This window comes from Phyllostomus hastatus, unplaced genomic scaffold, assembly GCF_019186645.2.
Source record: "Phyllostomus hastatus isolate PE091 unplaced genomic scaffold, TTU_PhHast_1.1 phas_scaffold_12, whole genome shotgun sequence".
Classification (NCBI taxonomy): Eukaryota; Metazoa; Chordata; class Mammalia; order Chiroptera; family Phyllostomidae; genus Phyllostomus; species Phyllostomus hastatus.
This window is the reverse complement of record NW_025334007.1, coordinates 15,714,012-15,734,086: the sequence shown is the minus strand read 5'-3', so window position 1 is coordinate 15,734,086 and position 20,075 is coordinate 15,714,012. Positions and strand designations below refer to the sequence as shown.

Sequence of the window (20,075 nt, the reverse complement as noted above, 5' to 3'; positions counted from 1 at the left end):
CTGAATTCCAATCCTGGCTGGGATCGTATTTGCTAGGTGATTTGGAGCCATGGTCTAATCACCCTGGATCTTAGTTTCTTCATCTGCAAAGGGGTCTAATGAAACTCTTTCTCACGGCGTTGCTGGTAGGAGGAAACAAGATCACACGCGTGAACACCGGTGCCTTGCACGCAGCCAGCACTCATCAGGTATTTATTTCCTTTCCCTTCATGTGTCTTGTAAAAGCCCCCGGGAAAGTCTCAGGAGTCTTCTAAACAGTACAGGCTATTATTCATCTTTCAATCTGAAGACGCTGTCACATTGTCTGGTGCACGCCAGGTACCGTCGGCTGAATGAATTGCTGGTTTGTACTGAGGGTTCAGAGCTCAGTGGTCCGAAAGGACCACTGAGGACACTGTGCAGGCAGCGTGGAAGCTGTCGTTTTCAGCTGGGCGTGACAGCTGCCCCACACTGTGAGAGGGGGATGGAAAAAACCCTCCCAGGGCTTATCTCTATCTTCTAGGAAAATATATCTTCTTATAGCCACATACAGCTTCCTCTTGGCCCTCATTATAACAATTGCGTTGACATCTTTTGGAAGGAAAAGGAGGCGGGCTCCTCCTTTCAGTGCCAATGCTACATGCCGTCACCAGCCAGTACGGAAAACCAGCCAGTACGACACCATCAGAAGTCATGCCGTGTCCTACAGGGGGCGCTTTACTTACAGACAGCGATGGCTTCTTAAGAGGCCAGCCCACTAGCATCTAACTTCTAGCCCAATGCACAGCTACCTGGAATCGTATAACTGAGCTCTTTATGGCAACGCACCGTACAAAAATGTCCTCTGACTCTTTAAAAGGATCCTGTGTATTATTGGGATGAATTCGGTTGCCCGCTATTCAGTACACAAGAGACTCACAACTGTACTGTTCAAATCCAACCTAATAAATGCAGGCATTTAGGGGAGAAGCAAGGGGAAAAGGTGTGGTTGCTCCTTTTAAACACAGTGGAAGAATCAGGAGGAAAGAGCCTCCTAGAGGGGCTAGAGTTTGAGCTAAGGAGCAGGAAGTCCCAGGGCCCAGCACGAGGCCTGGTGCACAGCAGGCCACTTGCCACACTCCCTGTGACACCCCAGCACCTTCTCCAGCACCACGGACAAGGGCAGCCATGAGTTGAAACTGAGTGTCTGGCTCTGCATCAGGACTCCCCCACGCATCTGGGAGCCTCCCTGTCCGATTCCCCATAACTAGCACATGCCTGGTATATGGTAAGTGCTCAGGAAATACTTGATAAATGGATACTGACAGCGAAGACATCGATCAAGGCCCTTAAACGCAGTACTTGTCAAACTATGGGGAGGGATTGACTTGTGGGTCATGAAGTCAGTTCAGCGGCTCACCACCAGCTTTAAAAAAATAATAATAATAAAAGTTAGGGAAAAAATTAGATAATACCAGAGTGTATTCTGCTTTGGAAAGGTGAAAAGTGCTTTGCGAAACTTTTGTGTCTGTTAGAGATCTTCGTGTGTGTGCATGTATCTTTGTTTCCATTACCTAGTCGGTAATGGAAAATATTTTCTACTTCAGGTCATGGCCAAAAAAAAAAAAAAGTGCTCTCAGAGTATATCAGAGAAGGTAAAGAAGTTCACCCAAGTTTCTATGGCTTAAATCTTTCCAGATATCCTTAAGAGTCGGTCATGTGTCCAGTTGAGGGCGGGGGCGGGTTCTTTTTGGGTTGCTATGATGACAGCGACAAGAGGCAGGCCTTGTACCTCACTAAAAGTCACTGAGCACCTCACCCTTGTTTTGTCAGTCCGCACCCACACCACCCCCCACCCCAGGACTGGGATGCCCATGACCGGGGTTCATCGCGCAGTGCCCTGTGCAGGCAGCGTGGAAGCTGTCACTTTCAGCTGGGCGTGACAGCTGCCTCATAAGGAGGCACACACTGCGGGAGGGGGATGGAAAAAACCTACCCAGGGCTTACATCTATCTTCTAGGAAAATATATCTTCTTATAACCACGTACAGCTTCCTCTTGGCCCTCATTATAACAATTGCGTTGACATCTTTTGGAAGGAAAAGGAGGCGGGCTCCTCCTTTCAGTGCCAATGCTACATGCCGTCACGCACTTTCTAGACCAGAAACTCAGTTGGGTAAACAGTCAGATCAACAGATACTGGTATTATTGTCAAATTGTGCCCAACTTCTGTCTTCTGTGTTTACTGCAATCATTCTTCCCTCTGGGGATACAGACAAGTTTCTGTCTGAAAGCTTAAATCTCGTAACCATAGTAATGAAACAGAGAGAGGGTGAAATCTTGGCAATGTACTGCAGATACGCTAAAAAAAAAAAACAACAACCAAAAAAACCCGCCTCATTTTACCCATTATTCTCCATTTGCCTTTTCCTAATTATTTTGTACAAGGGTTGCTTACAAGCAGCTCTCCTTGGAAGGCGAGTGAAGAAATGGCTGCAGGGAAGGTAGGATAGAGCTAGGGGAGAGACGACCTGCAAAGCTAAGTAAGAAGACTGAATCATGAAGCATGGACTGCTTCTGGTTCACTCTGCAGCTTTGAACATCCTCGGGAGCAGCCGTGGGGGAGGGCCTCCTGATGGGACAGTGTTCCTCGGCTTCCGCTTCTGCTGATTTTCCAACACAACCAACAGCCCACACTCATTACAGAAGACCTAGTTTACTAGGAACATTCGAATTCAGGAGAAGGAATTAAGCTGGGCCAGAGAGAGCAGGTTTATAGTGTCTTACCTGGAGAAACCATGTTTGTTCTGCAGCTGTGGAAAGCAAGGGCGTGACGGCCCACAGCCGTCTCTGTTCTTGGGATACGTCTCACTGTCCCCCTTTCAAAACCTCCAAATGCTTCTCCAAGTCACACCTGGCTGTTTTCATCATGGCACTCACCTGCCTCTTCAAAGTGGAGAGGAGGGGATCAAGGGCAAGACCAAACCTGGATTCAGCCCTGTTGGCGGAGTTCTGAGTTTTTTGAGTTTATCGAAATAAATAGCTCGCCAAAGTGTGATGGCCAAGAGCATTGGCTCCTCGACCTCTGAGCTCCTTTCAGCAGGCTTTGAGCGGTGGGAAGAAAGCAGAGAAAGAAAGAAGGGGCGGTCTGGAAGGTTGACATTATTGCGTGGAGCCTCCAGGCTACCAAAACTGGATATAAGAAACACAGGTCTCTAGGAACATGGTGTGTTCCCCTCTGAAACACAGCCATTCACTGCCTGATCCTTTCCGCGATGTGAGTTACAGGTCACTCTTCCATGGTCTTGATTATTCTATATTCCATGTTGTATATGTTCTATATTAGAATTTTCTTCAAAGTGATAACAGCAACAAGGGGCTTGCTGCTCAAACGACACTCAAACGACACCCTTATATCATTAGATATAATGAAATAAAGCATTTTGCAAGTCGACGGTAAATGACAGAGACAATACTCCTGGACCCGCCTGCACTTGTGGGTTTCTCCAGAGGGGATCACAAGGACTAGACATTTCTAGGAGGTCAAGGACGAGCACAGCAGGGCACAGCGTGTTGGATGCGTCTATCCTGCACTGGGGTTGGCACCTTCCGTGAGGTGTGTCCTTCTGGACTTCTTACCTTAGCAATTTCCATAGATAATCAAAGCCTCCCACAATTAGGAGGCACATAAATGGTCACCGGCCTTGAAGCCACAGGTTACAATCACCCCCAACATCCCCAACAAATGAAGAAACATTTGATTATCTCTAGTAACGAGGAACTCATTACCTTTCAAGGTGCTGGGCTCCGTGTTCAGTCAGACTCGTTGAAAGTTCTCATAGTGAGTTAAATTCTCTCTCCCTGTAATACCAACCACATGCTTCTGGTTAGCAACCTTGCAGCCATGAACACAAATGCTCTTCACCCTTTTGAAAACACCTTCTATGTGAGCCAGGCTCATCAGTTTTCAAGGCCAGCCTCTCTTGCTGCTTCTCTGGTTCCCCTGAGGTGCACTTGCAGAAACGCTCGCCACCCTGGGAGCAGCACCTTGCCCCTATCCCGTCTGCAGTCCGTCCTGACTGTGTGTCTCCTACCCCTTTCCATCCAGTGTCCCAAGGTCAACAGTCCATAAACTGGGGTATCAATGAGAACCTTTCTTTCAAGAACCTGAAAGAAGAGCTTCTGTGACTCTAATGAGAGGAGGGTAAGGACTGGAGTTGGAAAGGTTCCCGTTGGGCTGAGGCTGGGGGCCCAGTTGGAACACGAGTAAATAACGGAAGACGAGAGGAGGAAAGTGGAACCAGGAGGGAATAGCAGTCCTGGGAGATTGAGAAGAATCTCATGTTCTCACCTGCTCACTGGAGTTTCCTGGGCTTGGGAGCCCTTCTTACACCGTCATCCATAGCATGATCATTGCTAACACTTATTGAGTAGACCTACTATGTACCAGGCACTGTCCTAACCCTTCAGTGTGCATTATCTCAGTGAATCCTTTCAAGAACCCTATAGGGAAGGGGTGGATATTTCCTTTTTTACTGCAGAAGAGACTGAGGCACGTAGAGGTTTGAGAGGCTTACCCAGCTCCCACACTGGCTAGAGACAGAGCCAAGATTTGGGAGCAGGAGTTCTGGTCTACTACGGCCACGGCACCCTGAACGCACCCAATCTCGTCTGAAAGCAGGAGCTCTGGATCCAGAACCCACACTTCTTACCTATAAGGGCACCACTCCCCTACCCTGAGAGCCTCATGAGATTTTCTTACAATAATTGTAATAGTCCTTTTTAAAGAAAGTCCCCATTTATTTAAGCTACCACGAGTAGGTTTCTATCCTCTGCCCTTCCTGATTAAGATATAGGAAGACTGGCCCTGGCTGGCGTAGCTCAGTGGATTGAGCGCGGGCTGCGAACCAAAGTGTCGCAGGTTTGATTCCCGGTCAGGGCACATGCCTGGGTTGCAGGCCACGACCCCCAGCAACCACACATTGATGTTTCTCTCTCTCTCTCTTTCTCCCTCCCTTCCCTCTCTAAAAATAAATAAATAATAAAATCTTTAAAAAAAAAGATGCAGGAAGATTAAAAGATACTAACTCCTGGCCAAACGGCAGAGGCAGGCACCTTTCAGCTGCTCTGCAGTTGCACTGAAAAGCAAACTCAGTTAACAAAATCAAGCTGCCTTCACATAGGATGCTTTTCTGTAACGTATCTGTAATTAATATTCATGTAAATCTTCCGGAGGCAGTCCACTCCATGATGCTATTACAGAGACGATGCCAGCTAGCTTTCCTCTAATTACTCTAGCATAAATAAGATGACCTCTGACCCGTCTATTCTGCGGCCTGTGCCTTCCTTTATCATCAGAGACATCACATCACGTTAGAGTCACAGTTCTGCACCAGTGTTCCCCAACCTCAGTACTACTGACATTTGAAGCGAGGCAATTCATGCTTTGCTGTGGGGGACTGTGCTGTGCATAGTAGGACGTTTGGCAGTATCCTTGCCTCTACCCACTGGATGCCAATAGGACCCTCTCCCCTGTTGTGACAACCGAGAATATATTCTGACATGGCCTCATGTCTCCTGGGAGGCAAAAGCACCCTTGGTCGGCGACCACTGGTCTACGTGTTCTTGACCCCCACTCCAGTCCCACACTGACCTCAAGGGCAGGACTCTATTTTTTTATCCTATTTCTTTCTGATCCTTGGTAAAATGTAGTGGTGCCCACTAAATTTTAACTAAACAAAGAACTACAGTAACCTGCATTAAAATAATGTTTTGTGGGGAAAAAGTCCGCAGTACATGTATTCCTGGATCTTTTGGGGTTTAGTCAGGAAAACGGACACTACACCTGCTACCGGAACAAGAGGTTTAATATAGAAATTAGGGTTTATATGAATATGCAGAGTAACTGGGGGAAGGGAAGGCTATAGTCAGAAGATGGGACTTCAACCTGAAGCACTGGATGGAAAATGAGGTGTTCCCTGGGAAACCTGAGAGGCCACCACGTCTAGCTGCCGAAGTCAGGTCATAAAATGGGATCCCACAGAAAGGTCTGGAATGCTTTCTGTCTAATAAAGCAGCCTAATCAGACCCTCACACATTCTCCAAAACAGTGGCCCCGGCTTCCCTCCCACCTTCCTAATCTCCCAAGTTCCTCTTACTGGCGAACCCAATCAAGGAGGGCCTTTTGGGAAATGTAGTTCTTCCCAGCATTGCCCAGGTACTCCTACAGGAGTGGTGCCAGGGAAACAATAGATAATTCCACTTTTTCACACCAAGTGTGTGTGTGTGCGTGTACAACAATAGAGGTCTGGAGAACTTGGTCGTCATGGTGGTCCAAGTTAGAAAGCAAATAAATGCCTAATGCGATTTGTTGCTGGTGCCATCGTCACTCCTGTTTTTACACTGGCAGGGGGCTCATCGCCTGATCACCTGTCTCCTCCAGTGTGTGCTGGGGAGACAGCCTGAGTGTTCCCTCCGCACCCCGAACAGATGGCAAACGGGGTTAATAATCGAACAGCTCATACTCCAGATGGGAGATGTTCACCTCCATGCTTCTTAGAATACAGTGTGCCTTCCGAGCATTCTAGATGGACTAGAATTGACAGAGATTACTAGAAAAAAAACTTTCCACGTGCCAGGTATTGCTTTCCTCTTGAGGAATCAAAACATTACAACCACATAATCGATTTCTAAACCACTCCCTAAGACTACAGCTGACATTAAGTGAAAACATTTCAGCTGTATCGATTTGAAGCCAAAAGTCAAACAATTATTCTCAAATAATTACATCCCATCCATTAAAAATATGGCGCTGCAGGCAAGGTGTGGTCCAAAGTGCACCGAAGTGTCTGTTTCACTTTAGAAAATTTGTTTCAAAATATACATTGAAAAGAAGTGTTCTTCAGAGGCCGTCTGGCCCACGAAGTCTGAGATATTTATTGTGAGGCAGTTTAAAGAAATGTTTGCTGACACCTAGGCTAGAAGGAAGCAGCAGGAGGTTAGGTCTGAGAAGTAAAGGGGGCATTCATTACAAGGACTTGCTTTTTACTGAGAGGGGTGAGAGCCACTGGCGCGTCTTGAGCTGAGGAAGATCTGACTGGACTCACATGTAACAGGATCCCTCCAGCTGCTGCTTTGAGAACATTACGTTGGGAAGGAGGGTCCAAAAGCCAGCAGACCGGGTAGAAGACTAGGATAATTCTGGTGGGAAGGATTTGGTGAGTCACCGTCGAGGAGCTCAGATCAGCGTGTAGTTTTGGGGGTGGTAAGAAGTGACTAGATTCTGGTTTGGATATTGAACTGATTAGACCTCCTGACACTAGACTTCGGGGTGGGGGGGGTGCCTAGTCCCACACAGGTGCAGGGAGGTTAGGAAACGCAGTCTCCCCGGGCACACATGTGTGACCAGCTAAAGCAGGCTATCTCAAGTAGTGGCAATTTTGTCCCCCAGGAGACATTAGACATTTTTCATTGCCCCAACTTGAGGTGGGGGCCGGTGGTGCTACTGGCATCTAGTGGGTAGAGGCCAGCAATGCCGCTAAACGTCCTGAAATACACAACACAGCTCCCACAGAAAATAACTGCCTGGTCCCAATGTCAGTAGTGCTTCAGTTAAGCAGCCCTGAACTAAATGAACATGCTCCACGGGAGGAAGAAAGAAAGGCGGGTTTCGGTGGGTAACTAGAAATCTTAGCCAACTCGACTCCCTGTGCCTCAGTCCTTGGGGCAACATCCTTCTCGAATCCCTCTGCTCACAGCACAGCTGAATTCTGTCATTCTGTCTGTCTGCCTGTAGCCACACATTTTCTCTGTTACTAGGGGTGAGCTTTATCCTGGTTAAGAGGCGCTGCTGGCTTTTTTTAACAAAAAAAAATATTTAACTTCATTGAACATGTATGATCAAGGTAATGAAGGAGATTTTGTGTAATGCTCATTAAATGGTGAACAGCATCACAGTTCATTTCCTTTAAGAGATTTGTTAAGAAAAATATCTCATTCATTAGAATTTCAAGCCTTAAAACTGATGTTTGGTGATAACCATAGATTTACCGGAATTTTACTCTTTTTACCAAACCCAGATGGATGACCTATGGTTCAAATACCCTTAATGTTATGTAAACACTCCCTGATCTTTTGTTATGGGTAAGAACTAATAAGGCCTAATTTATTTGGTGAAATGCTTGCATATATCTCATACATACTGGCTTTTCATTTACCTAGATTTATTATTTTAATTTGCCAATAGATACATAAATGACAAACATATTCCTTTGTATTCTGCAGTGTTTGTCTATTTCATTTCTTTTCTTTGCAAAGAAGCACGCATTTTTTTTTTTACCAAGATTGTTCATAAGGTGGATCTAATTTTACATATTTTCACACTATCTGAGCTGCTCATTAGCTTAACACTGGGCCCAAAAAATGGACAGTGTTCCAAACACAGATCATAAATACCTCAGTTCCTGAGTGGTGTTGTCAAGTTTGCCTTTGTATTCCATAAATTCAATATGCAAAAATAAGCCACATAATAAATAAGCAAAGAAAAGATTTTTCATAGTACAAAACACTTATTTTCTACCATTCATTCAGGAATTGACTTTGTATATAGTCAATGTAGGAAGCTTCAGGCAAGTATTGTTCTAGGGACTGTGGCTATCAAGTTATGCAAAACTGGGTGCCTGTCCTTGAAGGTCACCTAAAAGAGGCTAACATGTAAACAGCTGATTTTTCACAGAGGTTGCACTAAGGAGGCAAGTACCAGGTGCTACAGAAGGTGAGGAGAAACCTGTGGCCCATGCTCAGGGGCCAAGAAAAGGCATCTCAGATGGGATGGTGGCTGAGCGGAGTCTTGCAGGACACGCAGGAGCTTGCCCGGTGGCGAGAGGGGAGGGGCATCCTATGCAAAGGGATGCAGATGACTAAAGTCAAAGATCATGAAATGGCAAGAGAGACGCAGGCATAAGGCAGAAGAACACAGGAGTCCTGGAGTGTCACACAAAGGAGTTTAGGAGTGGTCATTAAGGAGAGGACAAACTTGAAAAGTTAAGGCTGGAAATGGAAGCAACGGGCGAATGGCACTCCGCCAATTCTACTACAGCAGAAAGCAGGAATGGCTTCAACACTTGTGGGGCCCACTACAAAGTGGAAACATGGGGCCCTCGTTCAAAACCTATTGTGAATTTCAAGGTGGCTACGACAGAGCATTCAACCAGTTATAGGACCCCTCCAAGCACTGGGCCCTCTGCATGCCCTTGTAACCAACCCTGGCAGAAGGCAGCAGTAGCACGAAGACATGAAGACTTTGATTTGTGGAGCATTTGAGATCTTGCTCCCTGGCTTATGTCATCAGTTTGGCTCAAATCAACTCTTTTAACAACATTTTTAAACACCCTTTTTTGTCTACTCTCTGGGAAGAAAAGTCTTAACACATACCAGTCAGCTAGAGACCAGGCTCAAGACAACACACTAGCCAGCACTATAGTCCTATATAGTCCAACTCAGAAAATGGCCAAATGGCTAATCTCTTCATTTTAAAGGTAAGGAAATAGGAGAGCAAGAAAGCTCAGGGACTGTCCTAAACTCACCATACCGGGGAGGTGGTAAAGATGTGAATTCAGCCTTCCAGGCTCTATCCCTTTGTTTTACTCCTCCTCTACACTATCGAGGCTGCTGAGTCACAGGATGGAACTTCTTTGGGGAAGACTGATCCACAGGCTATGCAAAGGTCTGTAACTGGCACACACACACACAAAGGAAATCAGCTAGGAGATCACTGCTGTCCCCTTCTCTCCCACAGGGAGCACGACCTTTCTGAGCCCTTACTCAGAATCAAGAGGATCATTCCAAGCACAGCTATTGCATAGCTATCCTGGGCCCAGCATCGTACTAGGAAACAGGGCTAAGGAGATGACTAGCACATTCCCAGCAGCTCACCCTCCAGTGAGTGAAGGCAATACTGGAAATCGGCTATCAGAATCCAGACTGCATATTCTTTAATATGATTGGGAAGCATGCATTTAAAAATAATAATAAGCAAAAATAGAAATGAATACTGAAAACCAACAGGCAGCTACTGAGTCCTCTGCAGATTGGGGGCATCGTAGATGGTTTGTGTATCTCAGCAATATTACCTCACCCACTCTGGAGATTTCAGGATCACGTGAATGCCCATAAGCCTCTGTACTTATCTCAAAAATCTCTCTCATATTCTACTCTATTTAGTTCTCTATGCCCCGGCTCCCAAAAAGCCCAAGGCCTCATTCATCTTTTGCTTCCCTTGGTTCTTAAAATAAAGCTCCAAACAGGCAGATGGTTTGCGAGGCCCTACGTGATGTAGCCCCGGGTCATTTCTGAACCTCTGTCTCACCCCACCTCCCCCCTGCTTCCATCTCTCCATCTCAGCAAAGCCTCCCATCTCAGACACCTTCCAGCTCTGCTTCCACCTCTTTCATGCCTCTCAGTTTTCATTACCGCTAATGAAATATCACTCCCTTGGGCGAAAGCTTCCCCTAGTTATCAGATTAGATGTGGACCCCCATCCATAAGCTCTCAGACCACCGTATAATTTTCCTGCAGGGCCCTTATCATAGTAATTATATATTCATGTGACCATTTGATTTTCCTCTCCATGTTGAGGTTGAAAACTCCCCGAGGGCAAGCGTCTGATGTAGTCCGCACACTCTGAGACCCCAGCACATGGCACGGTGCCTGGCATCTGCTCAGGCCTCTTCGGACCACTCAGTCTAACACCCCCATTTCCCTGCCCCTCGCCTCTCTTAGTCTCTTCCATTGATTGCTTTTTGTTCAAAGCGCCCATCATTATCTCTGTGTGTGTGCATGTCAGTAGGTGGAAGTGTCTTGTGTATACACACCCATGCACACAAATGTGTACATGCATGTGTTTGTCTGTGTTTGTATATAATTTCTTTACTTGTTACTACTATGTGTTCTCCCCACTAGAACGTGACCTTCAAAACTGCAGAGACTTTGTCTTCTTGTTCATTGCTGCATGCCCACCACATACCTGGCACATAATAGGCACCCAATGAATATTTGCTGGAAATATACATACGTGAATGGCAAGTGCTCAAGAAATGCATACCAGAACTTTCTTCTTCAAACCTCAATAATAATTCTTTCACTGAAAAAGAGATCATCTATTTCTTTAAAGATTGTATTTATTTATTTTAGAGAGGGAAAGGAGGGAGAATGAGAGAGACAAACATCAATGTGCGGTTGCTGGGGGCCATGGCCTGCAACCCAGGCATGTGCCCTGACTGGGAATCGAACCTGCGATGCTTGAGTTCGCAGCCCGTGCTCAATCCACTGAGTTACGCCAGCCAGGCAAGAGATGATCTATTGATATGCTTTTCTTTTAGAAAACTTGCCTTTCACTGTCTTCCCAAAATGACACTTTGATAGTTTTAATTAATCTACCACAGGTCATTAAGAAACAAACACTTATATTTGGTTTACTTTACTTCAACTTCGTTGCTCTGCAAAGTCAGAGTTCAGAATCTGAGTTCAGTCAGATTCTTCATCCATAACCTTCAATAAAATCCATTTGGCATTTTATAGGGACAAGTACATAAAAAATCAAAGACTTCCAGAGTCTTTGGAATCAGACATGCCTGGATTGGAATCTCTGCTTCAATATTTATTAGCAATATAACTTTGGGAAGCCATGTAACTGCTCCCAGCCTCAGTTTCCCCAGAAAGCATGTGATTGGCAGGGTCCGTGTGGCGATAGGACTGACTGTAGTTTAATTGCATGCTATACAGTCATAATCAGTAATGATATCTTTTCATTCTTCATATCTATCCCCAAGTGCCTGGGATACAGAGGAGGGAATAGAGGCCACAGGAACTCAGCACTTCCCAAGGGCATCCCTCTCCCCAAGCCCAGGTGATAAGAATCAGCAGGCCTACAGTTAAGCATCCTCCAGCCTTCATCTGTTCATGGGACTTTTCTGGTGAAAACCTGCTGTGTTTGGACTCACGCCGTCTCCTAAGGAGGGCTGGAGACCCCGTTATGTCCCTGCATTGATTGGGACTCACTACAGCCTCAGTTCCAGCTGAGCAATTTCTGATTCCCACAAAAGCGAGGCTCCATCCAATCAAACAAATCTGGGTGAGAAATCTGATGGAAGGAATTTTCCCCTACCCCAGTTTTTAGGAGTCCTTTTATCTCCTCCTCTCTAGGGCATAAAAGAATAATTGCAAATAGAGGCTCTATTAAAATCTTTCATCTTATAAGGACCGTGTTCTTTAATTACACTGAAATTATTTTCTTGAATAATTCACTACAATGCCTTTCTGGTGATGCTTTAGGTCTAATTTCACATCTAGACAAGAGTTATTCTGAACACAGGAATGAGTAGGTTTTATAGTAAGTGAAATCGGTGCATAAAATAAATAAAATAAGATAATAAGCCTCACCCTAATGGAGGTGGCTCAGCTGTTTGGGCATAATCCAGCAAAGGAAAAGTTCACAGGTTTTGTTCAATTCCCAGTCAGGGCACATGCCTGGGTTGCAGGTTCGGTCCCCAGTTGGGAGCATGCAAGAGGCAACTTGTATGATGTTTCTCTCCGTTTCTTTCTCCCTTCCTTCCCCACTCTCTAAAAGTAAACTAAAAACATTTTTTTAAAGATAGTAAATCTCAAACTAATTGCATAGCTTCACGGCAGTGCTGCATAGGGCAGATAAGATTTACGATTTTATCAAAGAGGGATATAGAAATTTTATGTATTGATACTTGGGCCGGATGTGTCATTTTCTGTGGGAATTCAATCAGTGAGTAGGAAAACAGCGTGCCCGAAGTGTTTTCTGCTCAGTTACTGAAGATGGCTGGTGGGCGGCAATAATTAACTTGTTGGTCTCCTGGCTAGCCAGAGAAAAATGGATAATACATGCCTAAAATTCTGTTCTTACTGAGAGGATCTAACTGACGTGCCCTGTGAATACGGTCAGCTAAGCAGTGCCCACAGATCACTCTTTATTTTAGCTTCAGTTTACCCATGACTCAAGCTCATCTTGTCCTCATATAGGAATCTTCCCATATTATGATGCCATATGACTCTGAACCTGCTACAAAAGCAACTCGTCGGTCATTATAAGACAAAAATTCAAACTGTTTGCAATTACGTTTTCTGAAGAAAAACCATACTCTTTTATGTGGATAACTCAAGGTTCTATATTTAAAAGGCATTGAGTGAGTCATAATGGTAAATAAGAAGACCCTCCAACTAGCATTCGCATCTCCTGCATGTGAAACATTAAATGGATAATTTCTACCTAGGACAGATTTATTTTTATGGTGGAGAACTTTAAAGAATTGATTTAATTAGCTGTAGCTATGCTAAGAAGCATAATTCAAAATACCGTTGAATGAATGAGGAAAGTATTTTCAAGCATAGAGAAAACCCTCTTCGAGTTGCCTTTTGTTCGTTATTCAGCAAACGTTTATTAAGCACCCACAGTGTGCATGGCAATGTACAACAAAATTATAACCTAACCTGGCATCATCCTATTCTAACTCTGGTAGCGAAGTGAGTTAACCTCTTCAGCTATCCATTCACGGTATGTGGAAGGAAAGACTATAGACATTAAATGAATGAGTCAGCCAGAAAAGAAAAATGCATTTACGTGTCCTTTTGTTTTCTGTGCTAAAAACAGGTTACCAGCTAACTACCCTTTCTATTTCTTCAGGGGCCCAGGAATTGTAAAATTATCTGATCTCAGTCAGGCAGGAAATTATATGCTTAATCATGAGTTTCTAAACATTCGTAGAGGTGAGAACAGCAATTTGCAGGATTCTACAGACACGGGAAGAATAAACAACACAGCGAATTGAGGCAGAGAAGGTGAAATGTCTTTAAGGGATCGTTTCCATTTGAAAAGTCATTTTAGACTCAGTAATATATAATAGGTTCAGCATTTTAGAGCCAGACATTAGAGCTCAGCTACCTTTTGTATCACAGTCACTGGATTTTTAAAAATACGGATTCTCAGTTCTCCTCCCCAGAGATTCTGCTCCAGTTGGTCTGGAAGGGGCTGAGAGGGGAGTCAGGCAGGCACATATTTATAAACGTCCCCCAGCAGCCAAATCTGAGACCCACAGAGCTAGTCCAGTGTCCACATTTTTGGCATGAGATTCCAGAGGCCTTGAAAGAATAAATATCTAGCCTAAGATCAACATAGCTTATAACCCTCGGAGCCAGGCCTAGAATCCAAATCCCCAAATTCCTAGTCTGGATCTCTCCTTTTTTTTTTTAAGATTTTATTTATTTATTTTTAGAGAGGGAAGAGAGGGAGAGAGAGAGAGAGAGAAACATCAATGTGCGGTTGCTGGGGGTCATGGCCTGCAACCCAGGCATGTACCCTAGCTGGGAATCGAACCTGTGACACTTTGGTTCACAGCCCGCACTCAATCCACTGAGCTATGCCAGCCAGGGCTTGGATCTCTCCTTACTAAATCGACAGACACCATTTCTTTTTCTCTCATACGCTGCTTGAGATCTAATATTCAATTTAGTCAACGTATGTCCGAGACCACCTAAAATCCATGGGATAAGCAAAGACCCCTTCCCCTAATGACTGCTATGCGTCCTTTCTTGTTAAGTACTGAACAATAACACTGCAATGATTCATCTATCTGTTTATTCCATATTTTGAAATACTATACTTAATTTGAAACTTTTGCATCCGTAAAATATAGGAATCAGATTTAAAGGCAAAGAAAAATGATCTAATACTTGAATCTGAGTCCAACTTACACCTTCATTATTGAGCTCAGAAAGCTGAGTACATGGAAGTACTCTAATGTCAAGCTAGGTTTTGTTTGCTGGCTTCCTTTTATTATTTCTTTACCGATTTGACAGACACAGAGACAGTGATTTGTTGTCCCACTTCTTTATGCATACCTTGGTTGATTCTTCTGTGTGCCCTGACTGGGGGTCAAACCGGCAACTTTCGTTTATCGGGACGACACTCAGCGACTGTGCTACCGTGCCAGGGCTTTGCCAGCTTTCTTTTCTGATAATGCCTTTAGGTCAGGCTCTTCCACTGGGTTCTGAAAGTGCCATGCAGATAAGGCCTTTGTCCAACTTCATCCACTGACTCCCGGCATGCAGTGCAATGTCAGCCACTGGGTCAACACTCAACCGATTAATTGTTGAATGAAAAATCCCTTGTAACATTTTGTTAAGAAATGAGACAGACCTGGCTGGCATAGCTCAGTGGATTGAGCGCGGGCTGGGAACCCAAGTGTCGCAGGTTCGATTCCCAGTCAGGGCACATGCCTGGGTTGCAGGCCATGACCCCCAGCAACCGCACATTGATGTTTCTCTGTCTCTCCGTCTCTCTGTCTCTCTGTCTCTCTCTCTCTGTCTCTCTCTCTCTCTCTCTCTCTCTCTCTCTCTCCCCCTCTCCCTCCCTCCCTTCCCTCTCTAAAAATAAGTAAATAAAATCTTAAAAAAAAAAAAGAAATGAGACAGAGCATCTCAAACTGACTTGTGCAAGACAATCCCATATACATAAAAGTCCTGGATAGATGATTTTACAGAGGAAAGTTTTAAAGTTACTTTATTACAAGAGCTTTGGCCTGATTTTCCTGACATAAGCAGGCTGATTAAAGGTTCTAATTCATGCCTGTTATTGGTAGCACTAGATGCATTCATTGATAAGAACTACCAATGCATCCGGTATATGAGCCTTCTGTTTTCTAGCCTGATTCTTCTAGAGATCTGATGGACGCCGTGAAGGGTGACATGGAGTGTTTGGCAATTATTCACACCGGCTATCTCTCCAGCTCAGACTCCCTACAGTGACCTCAGGCTGCAAGGCAACATTTAGCCATTGAGCCATGTTCAGGGTTGGCCTGACCAGAGCCATGTTCAGGGTTGGCCTGACCAGAGGTACCGTATTACAGGGGCGGGCAGTGCCAATCAGCCAAAGGCCTTAAGGACTCTGTTGAACTCTCCTCTTCATTTCCAGCCTACACACACCGCCCGCAGAGGGCAGTGGCACCTGAGTACTGGTCTAGCCAGGTGAGCCACAGGGGGGCACATCTCTCTCTGTTTCCCGGGGCTGCACTCACCACCGGCGCGTCGACCATAATCTAATCTGAGCACCTTGCGCTTCTTTACACCGCATGCTCTCTCACTCCCCACCTTGTGCAGGATGAAGTGTACTAACTAAAACACTCTTCTTACATTCCTTACTTATCTCCGGCTCTCCTGTTGACCTTACAAAACTCATTTTGATACATAAGATACAATGTGTCGTTGCATACCATTGGCTCACAGTTGGGCTGTCATTCATATATGTTAGTAGTCCTGCATTCACTATACCTTTCACATGCGGCTGAAGGCGCCATCAACATGCAATAAACATTGATGAGATAAAATTAATACCAATCGCTCTTGTCTTTTAGGAACTATAACCATTATTATTATTTGGCAAGATAAAGAGTGCAGTGTCTCTGCTTACTTAAAGGAGTTGCAGAGTACTGTGGGATGCAGTAATCTAGAAGAAGATTCAATCGATGGCTATTTAGAACTAAATGTTTATTAAGCAGGTCATTTCAATCCTGCCTTTTCAACTCACCGTTTGGACCCACGTCACACCTACATTCCACACATTTGTCTCTTCTAAGGCTATTTACTCTTCACAGTGAGGAACAAATACAAGTTTTCAGTCTTTTCTCTAAATCATGTAGAAATAGTCAACACAAAATACCACTGACATCAGCTAAAAGGACCCATGTTTAAATATGGTAGAAATAAATAAGCACCCAAAGAATCAATCTTAAAAACTGACACTGGAATAATTAGCCAGGGTATCAATACCCAAGACCAAATGATGAATATTTAATTTCTCCCATACAACTGAAATGAACTAGAGGGCTGGAGGGGAAATGTATACATTTAAGGAGTTCATCTTAGATCTACCCTGTCAACAGAAGGAACTGGGCTGTCGAGCCCCAACACTAGAAATTCCTACTTAAGAGCCAGGTACAGAGCAGGAGTTAAATAAATGCTTTTTTGAGTGGATGAATGAATGAGTAAATGAACAAATGGTCCTCTAAACTGTTTTAGAGTATTATATTGAGATTTAGAGACTTCATTTTAAAACAGTCTATTCAGCCCTGGCTGGTGGGGCTCAGTGGACTGAGCGCTGGCCTGAGAACCAAAGGGTCACTGGTTCGGTTCCCAGTCAGAGCACATGCCTGGGTTGTGGGCCAGGTCCCCAGCAGGGGCCATGTGAAAGGCAACCACACACTGATATTTCTCTTCCTCTCTTTCTCCCTCCCTTCCCCTGTGTCTAAAAAATAAATAAAAATTTTTTAAAAATAAAATAAAAGTCTATTCAAAGCTATGGACCAATACACTAGATTTTGGGAAAGTCAGTGCTGAATATAATGTAAGTGTTTCTGTTTGTTAATTAATTAAAATGACCACAAAGTCATTATTTGTACCGTAAATTTCTCAGCCTGAAAAGTTAATGAACTGTATCCATCCCATGAATAATTGAGTTAAAACTTGAAAGAGAACTACCCATTCTAAAAGCCTCCCACGCTACCAGTTAACTGTGATTTATCCTTTTACTTCAGAGGAATTTAAAGCATCTTCCATCTGATTTGACTGACAACCACTCTGTGCTTCCTCTGCCTTCCTTCTCTCAGGAAGAAGATGTGACTCGTGAAAGCCGTTTTAATTTCAGCGGTTACGGGATGGGTCACTGCCTCCAGGTGAAGGATGGAACCGCTGTCAAGACCGCACCTGCCAACGCGATCCCGCAGCCCCCAAAAGACGCAGATGCCATCAAGAAGAAGTTTGTGGACCGGGCAAAAAGGATTGACACAATATCTCGGGCTGCCTTCCCATTGGCTTTCCTCATTTTCAACATCTTTTACTGGATCACATACAAGATCATTCGGCATGAAGATGTCCACAAGAAATAGATGTGCCCTTCGAATCCCGGGACCTTCTTGCCTAAGTGTTGTGCTTGTAAATACACAGTGCAATTGTCTTTATATCACTTTGACAGAGGCGAAGATTGGGGGAGGGGGGAGGGAGGATCTTGGGGTGAGTTTCCTGGCACCTATGTGAATGAAGATAAGTTATACGGCCACGAAGGAAAAACGTTTGCACAAAATTAAGTTGTTGCAGAATCATGTGAGTAAAATTCCCTTCATAGTCTTTAGCGTTGTTCTCTCAGATGATGCATTAATTGGACATGATAATGCAAGGTCAAGTTCTCAAGGGCAATTTGTCTGTTGGTCTGGTTTTGACTAATTCTGGTACTGAAAAATTAGCTTCACACACACACACACACACACACACAGAAAATGCTTACCATCTGACCATAGTGACTAGCCTATAGTGAGTCGAGGACCAAACTTTTTCAGGAAAACGCTGCCTCATTTTTAAAACGAGCCTCCTGAGCTATGTTCTTTACAATGTCTGTAATTAGTGTTTCACCCGAGAAATCCTTTTGTGGGTCATAAATTCTTTCTACTTATCGAAAAATCCACAACGAAAAATAAACACCAATCACAAAGAACAGATTTCTACTTTACTGTCCATGTGAGTGTGCATTTTAATATTATTTGTCTTTCCTAGATGTAATTTGGGGGGGTTTAAATCGTGTCTCGTGTAATTGATTTGGTGGTATACCCTCTTAAAAACAAATGCCCGTTTTATTTGAGATCCAAGTTGGTGCACTATGTACTTTTTTCGCTGTGGCTATGTTTCTGTGTGAAGTGCTCCAGTGTGACTTAGCCATCGCAGCCTGTCAGCCACAGTATTTATGGAGATGGTGTGTCCTGAATGGTGTAGCTCATGTTAGCTTGAACTTCCCGTTTCTGCTCTCATTGTAGGTGTAACTACTAGTCCCAATGTCAACTGACCCATGATTTCTACTGTCAATCCAAGTGAATATCATTTTAAATATCCGTAATGAACTTAAAGAATTTTAAAACTGTACTGTGATTTTCATAACCCGTTGCCTTTTTGGTACCAGAGCTATGTGGTTTGAATCCTGGCTACATGTTTTAAGTAAGAAAAAAAAATAAAAGACGTATTTTTGCTTACTCAGATAAAAGACAACCTGTAAAATATAATGAAAAAAAAATTAAATTTTACATGTGCTGTAAAAGGGGTTATTTAAAAAAAAAGTATTTGTTCAATTTCAATAAAGCTAAGTGTGCCACAGAACTTCGCTAGGAGTCTCTCTGTTTTTTAAAGATTTTATTTATTTATTTATTTATTTTAGAGAGAGGGGGAGGGAAGGAGAGAGAGAGGAAGAGAAATATCAATGTGTGGTTGCCTCTCACATGGCCCCCATTGGGGACCTGGCCTGCAACCCAGGCATGCACCCTGACTGGGAATTGAACCAGCGACCCTTTGGTTTGCAGCTCATGCTCAATCCACTGAGCTACACCAGCCAGGGCTGTTTTTGCACAACAATGTGAAAAATTTACATGGCAGTGGTAACTTGGATTTTTGCTCCTGGTCTCCCTCATAAGCTTGAAGCCTTATATAGCTATTATATTATTCTTATAACAGTAGCTTTAGTATCCCCATGAGGAAATAAAAAAATATGTTATCCTCATTGGAGGAATAGGAAAACAGAGATGTGGAAAATTGATAGAGTCATTGTGAGCGGAATCTAATGCTGGACACTTCATATGAGATATGGAAATGTTCCAAGAACACCGAGGACTCATAAAATATCGAAGTGAAAATAAATACAAAAGCCCAACCTGTCCACCTACCCATCATGATTTTGTCAGGAATAGAGTTCCAAGATGACAAAAAAAATTGTAGGAACCCCAGGGAAGTAGGATTAGCTCGTCTTGACCAGAGTAGATTTTCCTTAACCAAAGATATACATCATAGTATTTTCAGGGAGATGTGAATTCATAGGTCAACGGTTATGGCCTCTTAAACCTATTCAAACAGTGACTCATTTCCACAGAGAGGAGTACTGCAGAATTGCTAAAAGCATGAACATGGGTGACAGAAAGCCTGGCTCAGCCACCTAGCAACAGAGGGATCTTAGGGGAGTTATCTGACGTTTCTGAGTGGTTTCTGTTTCATAGAGTTTTAAGAGGA

General features: G+C 44.0%; 1 protein-coding gene across 5 annotated transcripts in view; it reads left to right on the top strand.

Annotated features, from left to right (window-relative positions):
* GLRA2 (glycine receptor alpha 2) overlaps nt 1–19,163 on the top strand; it is a 174,608-nt gene extending 155,445 nt beyond the window's left edge. For all 5 annotated transcript variants that reach the window (XM_045855991.1, XM_045855987.1, XM_045855989.1 and 2 more), the window contains one exon: nt 17,642–19,163. In XM_045855991.1, the coding sequence (XP_045711947.1) occupies nt 17,642–17,920 (279 nt within the window). In that variant the 3' untranslated portion in view covers nt 17,921–19,163. The remainder of the gene's footprint in view (nt 1–17,641) is intronic.
* The last annotated feature ends 912 nt before the right edge of the window (nt 19,164–20,075 follow it).